This window comes from Podarcis vaucheri, assembly GCF_965113315.1.
Source record: "Podarcis vaucheri genome assembly, chromosome: 15".
In the NCBI taxonomy this organism is placed as follows: domain Eukaryota; kingdom Metazoa; phylum Chordata; class Lepidosauria; order Squamata; family Lacertidae; genus Podarcis; species Podarcis vaucheri.
The window spans coordinates 1,784,092-1,801,116 of NC_138753.1; the positions used below are offsets into that span (position 1 = coordinate 1,784,092).

At 48.6% G+C, this 17,025-nt stretch overlaps 1 protein-coding gene across 3 annotated transcripts in view; it reads right to left on the reverse strand.

The window, feature by feature from the left end:
* FLOT2 (flotillin 2) overlaps positions 1-12,954 on the reverse strand; it is a 29,649-nt gene extending 16,695 nt beyond the window's left edge. For all 3 annotated transcript variants that reach the window (XM_082201877.1, XM_082201879.1, XM_082201878.1), the window contains exons 1-2: positions 12,814-12,954; positions 3,153-3,234 (exon numbers count right to left, since the gene is read on the reverse strand). In XM_082201877.1, coding sequence (XP_082058003.1) covers positions 3,153-3,234; positions 12,814-12,862 — 131 coding nt within the window. In that variant the 5' untranslated portion in view covers positions 12,863-12,954. The remainder of the gene's footprint in view (positions 1-3,152; positions 3,235-12,813) is intronic.
* Positions 12,955-17,025: the final 4,071 nt, after the last annotated feature.

A 17,025-nucleotide genomic window follows, 5' to 3' on the forward strand; every position in this document is an offset into this window, starting at 1 on the left:
TGGTGGGGGGTGAAGGGGAGATCCCCTCCCCTTAAGAAGGCTGGCAAAGGGATCTGCCCCAGCCCACAGGATACCACAACACACCTCCTCTGGGTCGCAGTCTCCCAGATGCAGAAGGTCACCTGACCTGAGGAATACACCTGCCCCAGCATCACCTGCTGGCCACAGAGCACACCTCTCCTGCCTTCTGGCCAACCAGCAACCAGGCCTCTCTCTCCTTCTCTTGCATTGTGGGTAAGGCAAAAGGAAGGAAGTTGGTGGCGCCTCCCCAATTTAGCTAGAAGCGTAGAGTTTTATTTGGGGGTGTGGATTTGATCCAACACGTTTCGATTCGGCGTGTGAAAGAAACCAGTCACTCGTAAGAGGGGCCTGTACCCATGAGTCTCTGTTCTGAGGCCAGTGAGTTGCACAGAGATGCAACGGGAAGCTTCTTCCAAGGTCAAATGATTCTAGTGTGCCTCTTCACTGGGAGCAATGGAAGGAGGCAACCCCAGAGCCTGGAAACCTCCAGAGCTGCAGCAGGCAGCCTCTTCTCTGAGCTCTAGTTGTTACCTACGTAATGATGTTTCTCATGCATTTCTGCACGGACCTAGTAGGTTGAGGTGAGAATATTATTGAAAATGAGAAAATTCTCTGCTAGAAAATCTCCAGAGAATATTCTCTACACTAATGGTTCTAATGTCAGAACCAGTTTTACAACCCACTTTTAAAAATCTAGTAAATTATAAGTTAAGCTGTGATACTGCCAGTGTTAAGTAATGAATGATGATATATTTTTTTGATCCAGTTACATTACTGTCATTCACATTGGCAGTTCTGAAATGTGAACTACAGAAAGCAGGGGGTTTTTTTTAGTTTTAAAAATGCTATTCATTTAATTTGATGAAACATTTGAATTTGTATGTATTTCAACTATATGTAATAACCTTTTTTCTATTTTGGTGTGACTTATTCTTAGCAATTCTATGCCCTTGGCCATACAGTTTTTTGTTTTGTTTTTCTTTTTTTAACAGAAAGTATCTTTAATGCTTTATACACTTGAAGTACCTTATACACTTAAAATTATGTGAGGTGGGCTTGATTTAAACAGTTGACATTTCTATATTTTATTTAGTGCCAGTAAATAATAAAGCTTTTGCAGTGCCATTCAATGGTACAAGGTGCCACTTACCAGAGATTGACATACTGAAATATATTATCATATAATAATACATTTAATGTTAATGGATTCTTTTTATATGTATGCATATAGTTTTGTTTATCAACTATATTAGCTAATTATACCATTTTCAATTATTAAAATTATATCATTTTCAATGCATTAAAATGAATATTCTCCTATTTTAAATGAGTCTTCTCCAATATTCTCATTAATCAAGAATATTCTCCAAAGATTATTCCTGAGAGTTTAACATCACTACATGGGCTTTGAACAACACTAGTGTGCCCAAGCCTGTGGTTTGGGGGGCATTTGAATCATGTCAAGGTTACAAATTTAACCTGGTCTCAAGGACAGTTTTCTTTTTTTGCCAAAATGGTCCAAAGGAAATGGATCCAAGAAACAGCAGCTCTGTGATACGAACTACCTGACAAATCAATTTCCTTGATTATAGGGAGGTGGAGGAAGAAGGAAAGGAACCATGACAGCAAATCAGCGCTCAGATCTGCTGCAAGGTGATTGTGCCTCAAATGTGGCAGCTTTAAAATATTAACAAAATGCCCCACAACTACCATAATGGAGTGGATCGCTGGGGAAAAGTTCTGGGGGTTGCAGGCCTCAGTGTGTATGAAATAAATCCTTTCTGCTGAGTTTGGAGATCGTATGTCCCTATAAAAAGGTAAAGGTAAAGGTACCCCTGCCCGAACGGGCCAGTCTTGACAGACTCTGGGGTTTGTGCGCCCATCTCACATCTATTGGCCGGGGGCCAGCGCTGTCCGGAGACACTTCCGGGTCACGTGGCCAGCGTGACAACGCTGCTCTGGCGAGCCAGAGCCGCACACGGAACGCCGTTTACCTTCCCGCTGGTAAGCGGTACCTATTTATCTACTTGCCCCCGGGGGTGCTTTCGAACTGCTAGGTGGGCAGGCGCTGGGACCGAACAGCGGGAGCGCACCCCGCCGCGGGGATTCGAACCGCCGACCTTTCGATCGGCAAGCCCTAGGCGTTGAGGCTTTAGCCCACAGCGCCACCCGCGTCCCCTATACATGTTCCCAAAATAGATAGGATGTCTCCCATTCATTACTTTTATCATTAAGACCAAAGCGCCCCTGAACCGGAGAAGACGTGTGAGTAAAGGCACCGTTGACCAGAGGCAACAGACCATCCGTCACAATGCTGCCCCTTTCACAGTTAAAGGAGAGGGGGTTTTTTTGGAAGGGGGCTATTAGTTTAACAGCAAAAAGTGTTTGGGGCTTAAGCTCTCTGCCTGAAATCAGTTGCTCCAGAGGCTTTTCACCATTCCTCGTTGGGAGGAGAGAAGGGGCTGTTTCAGGCAGCAGATGGGCATAAGAGCATAAGAAGAGCCCTGCGGGATCAGGCCCATGGCCCATCTAAAACAGCATCCTGTTCTCACAGGGGCCAACCAGATTCCAGTAGGAAACCCACAAGCAGAACTCCGGGTGCAAGAACACTCTTCCCTCCTGCAGCTGGTATTCAGAAGCATGGAAGTGACAGAAGGGCATTGGAAGGGAGAACAGTGTTTGTTCCCCCTGCGGTGGAGAACGATATGCAGGAAGACGCCTTATACTGAGTGAGATGACTGGTCCATCTAGTTCAGTATTGTCTACACTGACCGGTAGACTCTTCAAGGATTCAGGCAGAGCGTCTGTCCCATTCCTGGAGTTCCCCAGAACTGAACCTGGGACCCGCTGTCTGCAAAGCGTATGCTCTACCGCTGAGCTATGGGCCTTCCCCAAATGATATCACTCTGTCGCCTGGCCAGCTTTAACCAAGGGGACGCTACCTCGCCCTTCGCCCTGCAGCAACTCAACTTAGAGGGAGGGGAGCCCTCGGAAAATGGGGGTCTTCGGGAGTCACGAGGAGCCACTTGATACAGGAGCATGTGGGAAAGCAGCACAGTCACATCTAGCTGGGCCCTGACACAAAGCCGCCTGCCCCCCTCCCCCAGCGATGAGGGTGCTCCCCTCCTTACCTCTGCGTGTCAGAGATGCACCACCAGGCCCAGGCCCAGCCCCCGTAGACATACTGCTTCTCGTCCGACCCGCAGCAGCCACCTGCAGAGGAAGCAGAGAGAGCAGTCTATTAAGGATGGCCACCGTTCCAAAGGAGAGGCATTTCCAGGGCAATCAGCAAAGTAGTGAAAAGCTAAAGGCAATGGTATGACCAATAGGATGACAACAGAGCCCGGATATGTCAAACTGCTGCATACCCGCCCGCCTGTTTAAACCCTGCCTCCATTTCTGTTCCCTTCCATCTGCCTGCATTTCCAGATTGTAAGCATCTCTTTCTTTGTAAATCGAAAAGGGCGTAAGGAGAGCTTGAGAGATCAGGCCAATGGACCCGCTAGTCCAGGATCCTGTCCTCACAGTGGTCCAAAGAGATGCCCCGGTGGGAAGTCTGCAAGAGGACTTGAGCACAAGAGAGCCCTCTCCCTTGCTGTTCTAAGATTCTAGTCCTCATGATCATAAATAAAGGAGTGGCTTAATTAGGAAAATAGGAAGCCGCCTTTTTGGAAGCCAGTCCAATTGGTCCATGGAAGGTGGTGGACTCTCCTTCACTGGAGGTTTTTGAACACAGGTTGGAGGGTCATCTATCAAGGATGCTTTAGCTAGGATTCCTGCATTGCAGGGGGTTGGACTAGATGACCTCTGGTGTTCCTTCCAACTCTATGATTCTATGACACGAGCACCAGAGTTCTCTCCCCTCCTGCAGTTTCCAGCAATTGATATTCAGAAGCACTGCAGTCTCCAGTTGTGGAGACAGAGCACTCAGGCTAATAGCCATCTAGCCCTCTCCCCCATGGATCTGTCCAACCACCTTTTAAAGTCATCTAAGATTGTGGCCAACGCTGTTTTTCACAGCTGTGAACTATGTGCTGTGTGAAGAAGCCCTTTCTTTTCTCCGTCCTGAATCTTTCAACATTCAGCTTCATGGGATGCCCACAAGTTCCAGTCTTATAAGGGAGAAAAGCTCTTCGCTATCTACTTCCTCTCTGCTAGGCATAATTCAATAAAATATAATTGCAAAGGAAGAGTATACATGAGTAGCCAACAGTTGCAGGGAGAAGGTCAGGCAGCCAAAGCTCAGAATGAGCTCAGGCTTGCAAGAGAGGTTGAAAACAATAACGAAAGGTTTCATTAGCTACGTCTGAAGCAAGAGGAACAGCAGGCAAGCGGTAGCTCCTCTGCATGCAGAAGATGAAAAAAAGCTATTGGGTGAAGGTGGAACAGTTCAGCACCTACTTTGCCTCTGTCTACACCCAAAAGGAAAGCAGTGCCCAATCTGGGGATAACAGAATAAAGAATGGAAGGAGGGAGCTGCAGCCCACGATAGGAAAATAGGTAGTGAGGGAACACCTAGCTACTTTAAATGAATTCAAATCTCCAGGGCCTGAGGAGCTGCACCTAATGATACTAAAGGAGCGGGCAGGTATAATCTCAGAGCCTCTTTCTATAATATTTGAGAATTCTTGGGGAATTATCCCTGTAGATTGGAGGGGGGCAACTGTTGTCTCCATCATCCAGAGAGAGGAGCCATCCCAGCTGTAAAGGCTGGCCTCCAGGAGCCTCTGGGGCACAGATAATTAAGCAGTCGGTGTGTGACCACTTAGAAAATGGTGCAGCAAGAGTTTCTCACAGACAAGTCATCCAGATAAATTTCTTTCTTTTTTATAACTTTAAACTTCTCTGTTGGGGGATGAACAACTGCCTGCAACTGCCCTTAATTTTCTCATTGTCTCGGCAGCCATAGGAGAAACTTGCTTTCCACTTTTTTAAATAAATTAATTAGTTAAAAAGCAAGTTCTCAGAACTTCAGAAATGGCCATATGCAGCTTAATGGATAAGAAACAGGAGCAGGTGGGGGCTGGCACCATAGGACACTCCCCCCCCCCTCTATCACACACACTCCCACCCAGGCCCAGTGCAATTTCCTGCTGCAGCTGTGCAGGAAAGATTAAATCAGGAGAGGGAGCCAAGAGATCACCTATGACCGAATTGGTGCAGAGCCATTCAGAAGCTCTCCTCCTCCTCCTCCTCTGGCAGGCAGGCAGGGAACTGGGCCAGTTCCCATTCCTCTGCGCGTGACCCACGCCTGTGACTTTCTCAACCTCAGGGCTCTGCCAACTGTGTTTTGCAGCACACCGCCCTCAGCAGACGCCCCCCCACAGCTCAGGAAGATTTTGGAAGCAGAGGAGGAAGGAAGCATTCCGGTCCCTACCCAGCCCAGAAGGAGCTTTTATTAGGTCATTTGATTGGGAAACGAATATTGTATTCCCCCCGCCTTTCCACTCCTGCACTTCCGTCAAATCTCCAACTCCTTGAACGCCTTTGTGAATCAATTCTGCCCAATCGTTCAGATTGATTGCAGCCGTCTCTCAGAGGAAAACCGAAATAAAATATCTTCAGAACAAGCAAGGAAACCAACGGCAAACAGTGAACACCCTGTCCCTTCAGAGCTGTTTGGAATTAACACATCCCTCAACAGGGAGCTCAGAATTATCCCGGAGGATTCAGCCCAGAAGCACCTGGGTGCTTTCAGAGTCTGAATGCCAATAACCCACCGTGGCAACAGAAGGGGCCTGGAAGAACCAGTGGTTTCACAGCAAGCCTGCCTGCTCTCAGGGACTGCAGGATCCAGTAAAGGGGACCTAGAACTTTCCAAATCACCGAGAAAAATCCGAAAACTCCACTGGGCCTCCAAGATGTCAGTGGCAGGGGGCCTGCGGTGCATGAGAGTTGCCAGTGGCATCTCCAGGAAGGAGACCCCATGTCTGAAACCCTGGAGAGCTGCTGCCAGTCAGTGTAGGCTATACTGAGCGATAGGGACGCATGGCCTAGCTCAAGAGCTACTCAGAAACATGAGGACTGGAGTCTTACTTTAGGGGAATGGCTTGTGCAGCTCAGCGGCAGATCACCTGCAGAAGCTCCAAAGTTCAATCCCCGGCGACATCTCCAGGCAGGGTTCGGAATGGACCCTGCCTGGAACCCTGGAGAGCCACTGCTGCCAGCCAGTGTAGACAACACTGAGGTAGGTGGGCCAAAGGTCTGACTCAAGAGAGGGCAGCTTCCTCAGTTGCTCATTAACCAGCCACTTTCCTTCAGCACCCACCATTCTGGAGCTTCCCTTGGCTGTTCATTCACTTGCAAAAAAAACCCCTCCATTGCCAAATGCAGTCCTGCAGGCAAGAACTTCATCTCAGAAGCAGGGGTGGGGGCTAGTTCAGAAGGCGAAAGCAGCCAGAATTCAGGTGGACTGGTTATTCCTCCACCCCAAAGCAGAAAATCTTGCTGGGGGGTGTAGTTGCAAATGATGATGCTGTTTTGGGGAGGGGGGGGGGAGGTGGAGAGGAAAGGACTGGCACTGAGAAAGGCCGGCCAGCCACACCCGCTGCTGTTTTCCTCATTCTGCCTCAGGGAGGTCCCTGCTGGCTGTGTAATCAGATTTGCTCAGATGGAAGGAAAAGTGCAGCCAGCAGGCGAGATCCTGGGAGACAACGTTAGAAACGGAGATATGAAAGCGAGGGGCTAAATGGCACCTTAAACTGAGGTTATGGGCGCAACAACTGAATGTCTAGGTGTACTTTTTAATAACAAGAATACAAAGCTGAAAATGAATGAACTGCAGCTAAAATATTTTGTTCATTTTTCACATGGTCTAGTCCTTCCCCTGCCCCCCCCAATATTCTTAAGAGGGTCTCTTCTCCAGTCTTCAGAGAGTAGTTGGAAGTGGGGAGGCAGAAAAAGGTCCTCCTTTCCTTCCACTCCACAGTTTTAACCCGAAATCTTAGGTGCAGTACTGGGCCCAGAGCTCAGGAACCCTCCCCTAAACAAGGGACCACCATAAGCAGATCATCCCAGTTCCTTTGCCATTTTGGAGCACTGATGAGGCACGCACTCTCTCTTTCTCTCTCTACTGCAGTTTGTATAAATTCAAAAGGACTTTGCAGCTCGCTCTCTGTTTGTTTTTTAAAGAGTCACACACAAGCACAGCAAGGTCCACATTCACAGAAGGTTGACTAACTTCCTTATGGAAAGACATTCTGGATTTTTAAATAAAAAATATACCTTTAAATCTGTGAATATTCACAGGAGAACTATGACTGCGACTGTGACTTTCACATACGATGAAACACTTGAGACCATGTACATTTTTCTTTATTATGAGCTTATGGGGTCCTTCTTATATCCTTTTCTTTTGTATTGTTTTGTTTTGCAATTCTCTGTTTCCCTTATCCACTTTACAGGTATTTGTGCACATTTTCCTATATTACAAAACTGTACATAAATATACATATACACATACACACACACACACACACACACACACACACACACACTTTGTGATATATCTAGTATACAGTATTGTGATGTTTAGCTGGTCAGATATCGCCCAGCCCTAGGCCTTCTTACGAAATGCAACTTTGAAAACTCTTCTCAAACAGGGTGACAGTAAAGGCTTAGTTGTAAACCTACTCATACTAAACTGGCACGGTGGTGGAATCTGGGGCTACACAAGAGGAGGGGGGTGACCCGCTTGTGATCTTCCAGAGGCACCTGAACAGCTGCTGGAAAGAACAAAGCATGCAGCAACAAGCCAGTTTCACCTCCCGGGTTGAAAATACCACTTCTCCTAATTACATGCAGCTTGACATGTAAAGGAAGCAGAGCACAGCTTGGAGAGGACAGTTTTCCCCCCTGCCTAGAGAGCTCTCCCAAACGGGGTGGGGGGGTGGGGGTGGAGAAGGGAAGAAGAGCAAAACAGAGGCTGCTCCTCTCTCTCTGCTGCTAGGTCTTGGCAAAAGGAATCCTGATTCCCGAAAAGATAGCAGCTGTTGGAAAGGAGCCCACCTCTCTCCAGAGAAAGGCTGTTGCACAACGGCCTGTCCTTCCTTTACAGGCTAACGGGAATTTTTGCAACAGGCTGCCTGCACAGACGCAAAGTGGGTCACGGGTTCATCCATCTAATCTCATTTAGACAGAGAAATAAGACAGGCAGTGCTCATGCCACATCTCTGGGCAACTGCAGGCTGGTGTGCCAGTTTAAGGGCTAGCCAGCAATTTTGGCAAACAGTCCCTAAGCCACCAGCAGAGGCACAACCCACACCTCAACAAAAGCAGCAGAGCAAACGCAGATTGTTTGCTTGGGAGTTAAAATAGAACAAGGCAGCACGAACAGTCCAGCTGCCAGGTTATCGTGGAGTTGTCTCGGGGGCTCGACATTCCCTGCAAACATCGGAAAATGCTGGACACACACACAAACACACACACTCCACTGCAAGACTTCACGCCACAGGTGGGCTGCAGATTAGTAAGGAGGCCTCAGTTTAAACCTAGTCCAGCCTGCCACAAAAACTTGCTGGGGAAGCCATTCCCTGTCACGGAAGGAAGCAATTATTCCATCCTAATAGGTTAGTTAGGGAAGTGGGTGGAGCTGTGGGTTAAACCACAGAGCCTAGGACTTGCCGATCAGAAGGTCGGCGGTTCGAATCCCCGCGAGGGGGTGAGCTCCCGTTGCTCGGTCCCTGCTCCTGCCCACCTAGCAGTTTGAAAGCACTTCATGTGCAAGTAGATAAATAGTTACCGCTCTGGTGGGAAGGTAAGCGGCGTTTCCATGTGCTGCTCTGGTTCGCCAGAAGCGGCTTAGTCATGCTGGCCACATGACCCGGAAGCTGTCTGCGGACAAACGCCGGCTCCCTCGGCCTATAGAGTGAGATGAGTGCCGCAACCCCAGAGTCGGTCACGACTGGACCTAATGGTCAGGGGCCCCTTTACCTTTAATAGGTTAGTTAGTACCTTGTCAGCACTGGGTGAATGCAACTCTCACCCTGATTATGATGCTTTGGGGTAGGATTTAAACAAGCAAAAATCCTCCAGAAAACTTTCCCTGGTAACAGTTCTCCTGGCGCCACTTGCTAGTTAGGTGTGAGTTTTTTATATTCATTAGTTATACCACTGGATTTCTTGAGGAAGAGGTGCTGGGGCCCAGCCCTGGCCGGAAGCCGCAGGACTCCCGTAGCGGAGTCATGGGGCCTTATCCAAGATACGGAGTGCCAGGAGGTGGTTACTCAAATCAGAGGCATGTTGATTACTTCATGTCCTCATTACAGAGAGAGGGCAGGGTGGGATGACTCTGGCGCTGGAAGAAGATTCGGGGGTTTCGATTTGATTAAGTCTTCTGCTCGCAAGGCTCCAGGCCTCCTGACACGCACAGGAACACAGCCTGCATTCATCTGCTGCTGGACAGGGACCAATCCTGCAGTGCTAAGAACGCTTCCCATTTCAAAAAGTGCCCAGAAAGCAGATGGGAAATGCTGTCCAGTAACACCACAGACCCTTGGAGCACCCTTTTCTCCTATCGAGGGCAGGCTGGCAAAACAACTTGTGAACACAGATTGCCTGCCAGCCACAAGACTGGGGGAGGAGGAGGGGGAAATCCAGGACTGATCACGCCTCTTGAGGGCTGGTAGCATGCAGACAACACAAATGTATGCTAGTAGGCCTGTACAAATTCACACAAGATAACTGGGGTTAGCCTTGTTACTCCTACGCTGGAAAATACCAGCTAATAATAATAATTTAAACAAACACTAATTTTATTATCTAGCTGGGTTTCCCAACCAACCTGGGCAGCTTCCAGCACATATAAAAAGATAACAAAATGTCAAACATTGAAAACGTCCTGATACAGGGCTGCCTTCAGATGTCTTCTAAAAGTTGTGTAGTTCTTTAGCTCCTCTGCATTTGACAGGAGGGCATTCCACAGGGTAGATGCCACTACCGAGAAGCGCCTCTGCCTGGTTCCCTGCACCTTCACTTCTTGCAGGGAGGGGACTGTTAGAAGGCCCTTGGAGTTGGACCTCAGTGTCCAGGCTGAATGATGGGGGTGGAGATGCTCCTTCAGGTGTAATGAAGTTTAAGAGGAGTGCAATTATAAAGCATCAAATTAAAGAGGTATTTGTACAGCCTAAGGTTTTATTTTCCATGTGAAAGAGGCTACTAGTGGGAAGTTGACGCTCTGCGGGCATATGTGAAATGAGGGAAGCCTCTGGGTCATGAACTCACAGAGCAGCTACTCGACTCTCAGTCCCCACGTCTACAATTTGGGAGAATTGTACTGCTCTACATTACAGAGCTGTTGGGAGAATTACAAGGACTGCATACATGTGGTTTGAGTGCTCTGGAACATGGTATATAAAATGCTAAAAGCTAATGCTGGTGTATTTCCATCCCACTCTGTTCCCGTCCAAAGTCTAGGCAGGGCTGGGGTTCTCCCTGCCTATCAGAACTTCCAAGCAGGCAAGGAAGGACAGTAGCTCAACAGCAGAGCACCTGCTTTGCCTGGAGAAGGTCCCGGGTTCAATCCCCTGATTCTCCAGTTAAAAACATACCAGGGAGCAGAGAGAGCGGAAGATCCGCAGTTGCCCAAGACCCTGGAAGAGCTGCTGCCAGTCAGAGTAGACAACACTAGGCAGAGGATTAGTGGCTTGACTCAGTGGGCAGATCCTCATCTGCAGAGGCTGGATGGCCATCTGCCAGGGATTCTTTAGCTCTGATTCCTGCACTGCAGGGGGTTGGACTAGATGACCCTCGGGGTCCCTTCCACCTCTACAATTCTGTGATTCCGTGTCTGTAACAGGATTAACCTGCACAGCCAAAGTTCATGGAAGACACACACTGCCCATGTTCATGTTATAGTCCATATTTTCTTTCCAGACCACTCGAGGCCATTTCCTTCCCAAACAGAAAAAAGCAGGAGGGTGTGGTGGTTATTAAGAGCGCTATGTTTTCCCCAGAATGATTTTCCATCTACTGCAGTAGCTTTGGCTACACTGAGACAGTAATAAAAGGGAGAATGGAGGCTCTCAAGGGAGGTGAAGGCTCCCACCCCCAACACACACACCCTGACCGCTTTGACGAGCTGAACTGGCCTCTTCCAATTGTAATCACAGCAGCTCACACCTTCTTTTTCCTGAAAATACCTTACTGGGCTACAAATCACGCATTTTGCCTTGGAAGTGTGTTCCTGTAAAGCTCAGATACTTGGCAGAGAACACATTCAGAGGCAACCCCACCCTATTAACTGTAATATCATACCAAACCGCGGTTATGGAAAATGGTAAGTGGGTTGCAGCATCCTCGTGAACCAGGAAGAAAACATTTCAGGAGATGCACAAATACAATCAATCTAAGTTGCATTTTCATACAACTGTTTCCCATCAAGCAAAAGCACCTGCCCACTTTAATACGCCTCAGATGAAAACAGGAAGCATTCAGCACCATTTTCTTAAGAGAAGTTCAAATCACTGAGAAATGCATCCCTAACTAATTTTGCAGTTTGTGTCAGGAGCAGATGGGAGCTTACCTGAATGCAAACCAGCTAATGCTCAGTCCAAGCGCTATAGATCCCATGGGACACATTTGTCAGTGTTGTGATTATTATTCATAAACAAAAACCCAAGGCCTTATGGGGAGCTCCGTGCTGTACAAGGTGGGTTGTGTGTGTGACATTATTAATATTAATGCTAATTTCAAATTTCTAAAGAACTGTACACTTTTTTAAAGACAGAGACCAAGTGGCAGGGAAAATATGTGTGCATGTTTTCCAGAGAGACAGGCTGTGTTCATTTTTGTTGCAGCAAAACCAACAAATAATCTTATGCCATAATAAGAGTTGTTGGTTTTTAAGGTGCCACAAACAAGACTTCTGTGTAGGTTGTGGGTGGTTTTTTCTTCCTCTCCATATTAGGCGGTATATAAATGCCACAAATGGTGTCTCCCTGTGTTAAAAGAGATCTCTGCATACTTTTGTGTTTATATACATGAGTATATATTTATGTGGAGGGGTGTACAAGAGAGAAATATATTTGTATACGTGAATAACACTCTTTCTGTGGCTGCATACATAGAATATATACGATATAAATAAATGTGCACAGGAGAGATGTTATATACCTATAGGTGCATGATATATATATCTGTGAATGTGTGAAGTACGTGTAAGAGAGATATCGGTGTGTGTCTGTAAGAAAGATGTGTTTGCAATGTGTGTGCAGGCGTAAGAGAGAGCTCCGTGTGTATGCGCGCTATGTTGTTTGCATAAGCAATCTCTGCGTGTGTTCTGTAGGTGGGTGCATAAGAGAAATCTCTGTGTAAACGCGTGCTGTGCTGTTGGCGCGAGAGAGATCCGTGTGTGCAGTCTACCCATCCGTGTGCAGGCGTGGGAAAAATCTACGTATGCGTGCCTGCGCATTTGTACATGCTGTGCCGTTTGTGTAACAGGGAGATCTCCGTGTGCCCGGGATGGATGCGCGTGTGTGCTTGTGCAAAAGAAATCTCTGCATACCTGTCCGCTCCCGTGTCAGAGAGCGCTGTGTGCGTGCAGGCATACACGTGTGTGTGTGTGTCCTACATGTGTCCCAACAGAGGGGAGGGATAAAGCCCACCCTCCCAGGCCTCACCCAATTCAAGGAGGAAGACCCCCCCCCCGGGAGGGAAGGAGGAAGGAGAACAGCAGGAAGGAGGAAGAAGAGGGCGAGGCAGACGACGAGCTGCGGAGGGAGGGGGGCTCAGCGTCCCTCCCCCCCTTGAGGAAAACAAGCCCCCCCTCACGCTCCCCCCACTCGGTCTCCTTACCTGACACGACGAGGGCCTCGTTGGGCCCCACCGTGTGGCAGTTGCCCATGGCGACTCGACCCAGACAACGCCAAGCAGCAGCCCGCCCCCTCCCACCGACCACCACCACCACGGCGCACGCGCACTGCGCTCCGCCCGATTAACGGGTCGGGGGAATCTTCGGGAGGAGCGGCACCGCCTCCTTCTTCGGCTCCTCCCCCGCCCCCAAAGGCTCCGCCCACAGGAAGCGCGTCCGAGGCGGGGGGGAGAGGGAGAGTGGGCGGGAAAAGGAAAGAGCGGGAAAGGGGAGCAGAGGGAGGAGGAAGAGGGAGAAGCCGCCTCCGTTTCCTACGCCTTCGCCTCAGGCCGCCATTTTGGGCGGAGGAGGAAAGTGTGAGGGGAGAACAAGAAATAAAGTGCACCCCTCCCATCTTCCCCAGAACACGCGCCCTTTGTGAACCCACGTCGCGTTGTTTGGTTTTCCTTATGTGTTTTCGCGTTTTCACACGAGATCCTCCTGCAGAGAAGGGCAGTGTATAAATTCAATAAACAAAACCTTCAGAACTCGGGGAAAAAAATTACTATCCAGACGGGGCACAATAAATAAAAATATAATTTATTATTGTTGTTGTTGTTATTAACACACCACACACTCCAGGTCCCAGGTGGGGTACAATCAATCAATCAATTAATGATGGTAAATATTCTTCGTGATTCTTGTTTAGTAGCCCTTCACCCCAAGGTCCCAGGGTTGGGTACATTTAAAGTATAATATAAAAACAGTTTTAAAAGCAGCTTGCCATTGCAGAATCAAGGCAGGTCCTAACATCCTACAGTACATCTGAATGGTCCTCCTTGTCTTTTAAGGGCACCTTCCCATTTGTCTCCTCTCTCCCTGTATATATTTATTCTGTGATTAGCAAGTTTTTCTGCCTCTGTTTTTTCAAAAGACCATCCTCGAGACCCCCCCCCAGCCCAACATAGGTGGCCCCTCAGCCACTCGAGTCTTGCCCAGCTGGCCTCAAAATATAGCGGCTAAGAAAAGCGTATTTTAAGATGGCAGCTCCTACAATTTGGACTCCAGCCACCTTTGCTCTTTTTTTAAAGACATTTCTGTCTGGGGAAACCTATCCAGACACACAAACAAGCTGCCATCTGTTTTAATTATTGCTAATATTGTTTTAGGTTCTGACACGGGAAAAATCTGGGTGCGTGAGTGCACAGCCACCCAGCTCGTCGGACTAAGTCCGCGGGTCCTTGCGGAGAATAAAGGAGCTCAGCCGGATACAGGAGCAAAATACGAAGATCCGAGTTTATTGCGCAACAGGTTCAAAAAAGCATTGAACCCCGAGAAAGGGGCGACACAAGCTTTTAAAGTTTCCCTCCACAACCCAGAATACAGTGCAGGAAACGTCATGAATATATTATGGGAAGGTCATGTTTCGCAAATCACGTCATGAATATATTTCACGCGTCATGAATAGATTAAGAAGGGGTGGGATTACATTCATTAACATTTTGGATGAGGGAGGGGGGTTATGCAGACCAAGAAATATACATAGATAAACATTTATTGAGTACCGGTGGTGGCAAGACAATGGGCCAGAGATATGCATCGTCTGCCACTTTATATCGCCCGGAGGAAGGGTTATGGGAAACCATCTGACAGGATTAAGAAGTTCCTGTGTACGTGACCTGCCGCTTTGGGGATTATGGAAGTAGGGACAGCATCATGGAGTCCAGGGGGAGCTGAGTTGAATGACGCCAAGAGCGAAGAAATCCGAGTTACGGTTGATTTTATATCAATTTCCAAAGATTTCAATGGTTTCCAGCCTATTCCGTACTACGAATCAAAAGCGGAAACAGAGTGGATACAATTTAGCAAGAATGGATACATTGTAACAGGAGTTTGACAGTTTTACGAGGTCTGTGGTTTCAGATCCATTGTTCTCGCAGGGGGGGGCCGTCAACAGCTTGTCAGGGGTGAAATGAGGCGTGCAGTAGCTCCCTGAGCTAGCTCCTGCAGGACGAATGCATGGCTGTGATTGGCTAAAGCGGGGCCATAGGAATCAGCGGAGAAACAGGAACACTCGGTCTACTCGTTCTAAGTATGGAGCGCAGATAGGCATAGGAAAGATAGGGGAATATTTGAGCTTATTTCGCTCGTGGAAAAGAGAGAAAGAGGGAGAGGTCTGATGAAAGTGTGGTGCTTATGCAACGGTGAGGGGGCTGAGAGGGAGCATATGGTGGGCACCCTCGAGGTCATCGCCTCGGACGCTCCAACGAAAAGGGCGGGGGGGAAGAGGTACCCCTTCTGGTCCGTATCAGTCCCCCATTCGGAGATAGATTTGCATTAAAGTTCTGTAAGAACTTGCAAATCCTTTCTCCGCACCATCGAAGCACTAAATTTCGGTGATCTCGTATTCCCCTTCCCCCAAATGCCTCATCTGTACGTAGTCTGGGAAGGTGGGAGTATGTCGGGAGCGGGAATAGGCTCGAAGAGGAAAGGAGTTAGGCAAAGCAGAGTGACGGAGGAGAGAACAGCAAGGGGTGATACAACGCATGGTACAACACAGGATAGAAACACAAAGAACAACAATTAAGATTATGAACAAAACGACTTTCAATAGTTGTCTGAGCCATCCTAGCTTGGGCAACCATCCCCATAAGTCCACATCGGATAGCCCTTCATGCTGGATATCGTGGAGCTTCCCTGCTAGTTCATGAATGTTGTTTAAATGTCCAGTTATATTTAAGGTCTGGTCAGTCACGTACGTGCAGCACTCTGTGCCTATTAATGCACATGTGCCTCCTTGACTGGACAAGAGGAAGTCTGTCGCGATCCTCGTCTGTAAGCTCAATTGTCTTACCTCGGATAGTTCTGACATGAGAGAGTCTGTGATCTGGGTCGCCTCCTGCATGAATTTTAGAAGGATGTCGGTGAGTCGGAGAATATCCACGTGATTCGAACCGGCACCGTAGGCGGGGAAAAGTGATCGACCTACGGTCTCTCCATTTGCAGCAACGTCTGACAGATCTGACAGCTCTTTCTGCTCCCTCTTATTCCTTTGTCTCCCGGGGGGTAGGTGTGGAACTATCCTAATTCCGGGAACGATGTAGCCGACGAAGCAGGATCCAGACATATGTGGGCTTACCCATGTATATGCGCGATGTCCGCATACCCAGAATAAGCCGCTTAGGTAAGACTCCATTCTGCCTGAAGCAAAGGTATGCAGCAGCATGGAGTCCGTGGGTTGGGGTGTCCAGTCTAAGGGGTGTCCAACGACAGCGGCCCAGGCGGTGGTGAGGTTAGGAAAAGTCCGGGGGCCCCTAGCGTCGGTGACGGTGACCAGTCCAGTTGATAGGATTTCGAGAGCGTAGGTACATGAACTGGATCCAATGAAGGTTCCTTCTCCGGAGAAACGGCGGCAAAGGGGTCCCTTTGTAGGACCTGTGAGATAGAGATACTGATGTGTCAAGTTGAGCGCGGTTAGGTTCCAAGATGTAACATTTCCAGAGCGAAATTGTTCCAAAGTCACTGGTACTGGGACAAGTGGGAGGCTCTGCTGGAGGTGGCTGGGTGCGTGGGCACAGATCCAGCAGTCTGGGTAGGGTGCTTCTTTTGCCACCTGGCTGAGAAGTTTAATGTAGGAGTTTTGTTCCCAGGAGGAAAGGAGGTCCTCTCCTGGGAGCGTAGAGTCTGTGCCGAATTGTCTAGGTGCTGTACCGACTGGATGAAGTGGGTCGGTAGTATTCAGTAGTCGCCTGTCTCTGGCGATCCCGCCGCATCTCAGGGGTCCGACGTGGTCCCATGTGGGGGGGCGTGAAGGGTGTATGGGGTGATGCCATCCTTCCAGGTATTCCGCCCCTTTCCACTCATGAGTAACCCCAAGGTTCCACAAGCAGCAGAACTGCCGCAGACAGAGTCCCTGGAGTTGGGGTTTCTGAGTTTCTTGGGTAGAGAGGAGACACTGGAAGCCGAAAATCAAGTTTCCAGAGGGGTGGTTGAAGTCCGTGAAAGCGTGAGAGGCCCCTCCTATCTCGACTTCGGTCCAGTTTGGGTTTCGTGTGGTTTCTCCATTTTTGTAAAGGAGATAAGTCCCGTTGTAGCAAGTCAGGCGGTAAGAAGAATGATCTAGAGCGAGGGCAGCAGACCCGATACGGCGTAAGTCCTTGTTTCGGACGAAAAGTTCCCAATAGTCGTCATTGGTGAGTCGGGGTACTAGGGAGTGG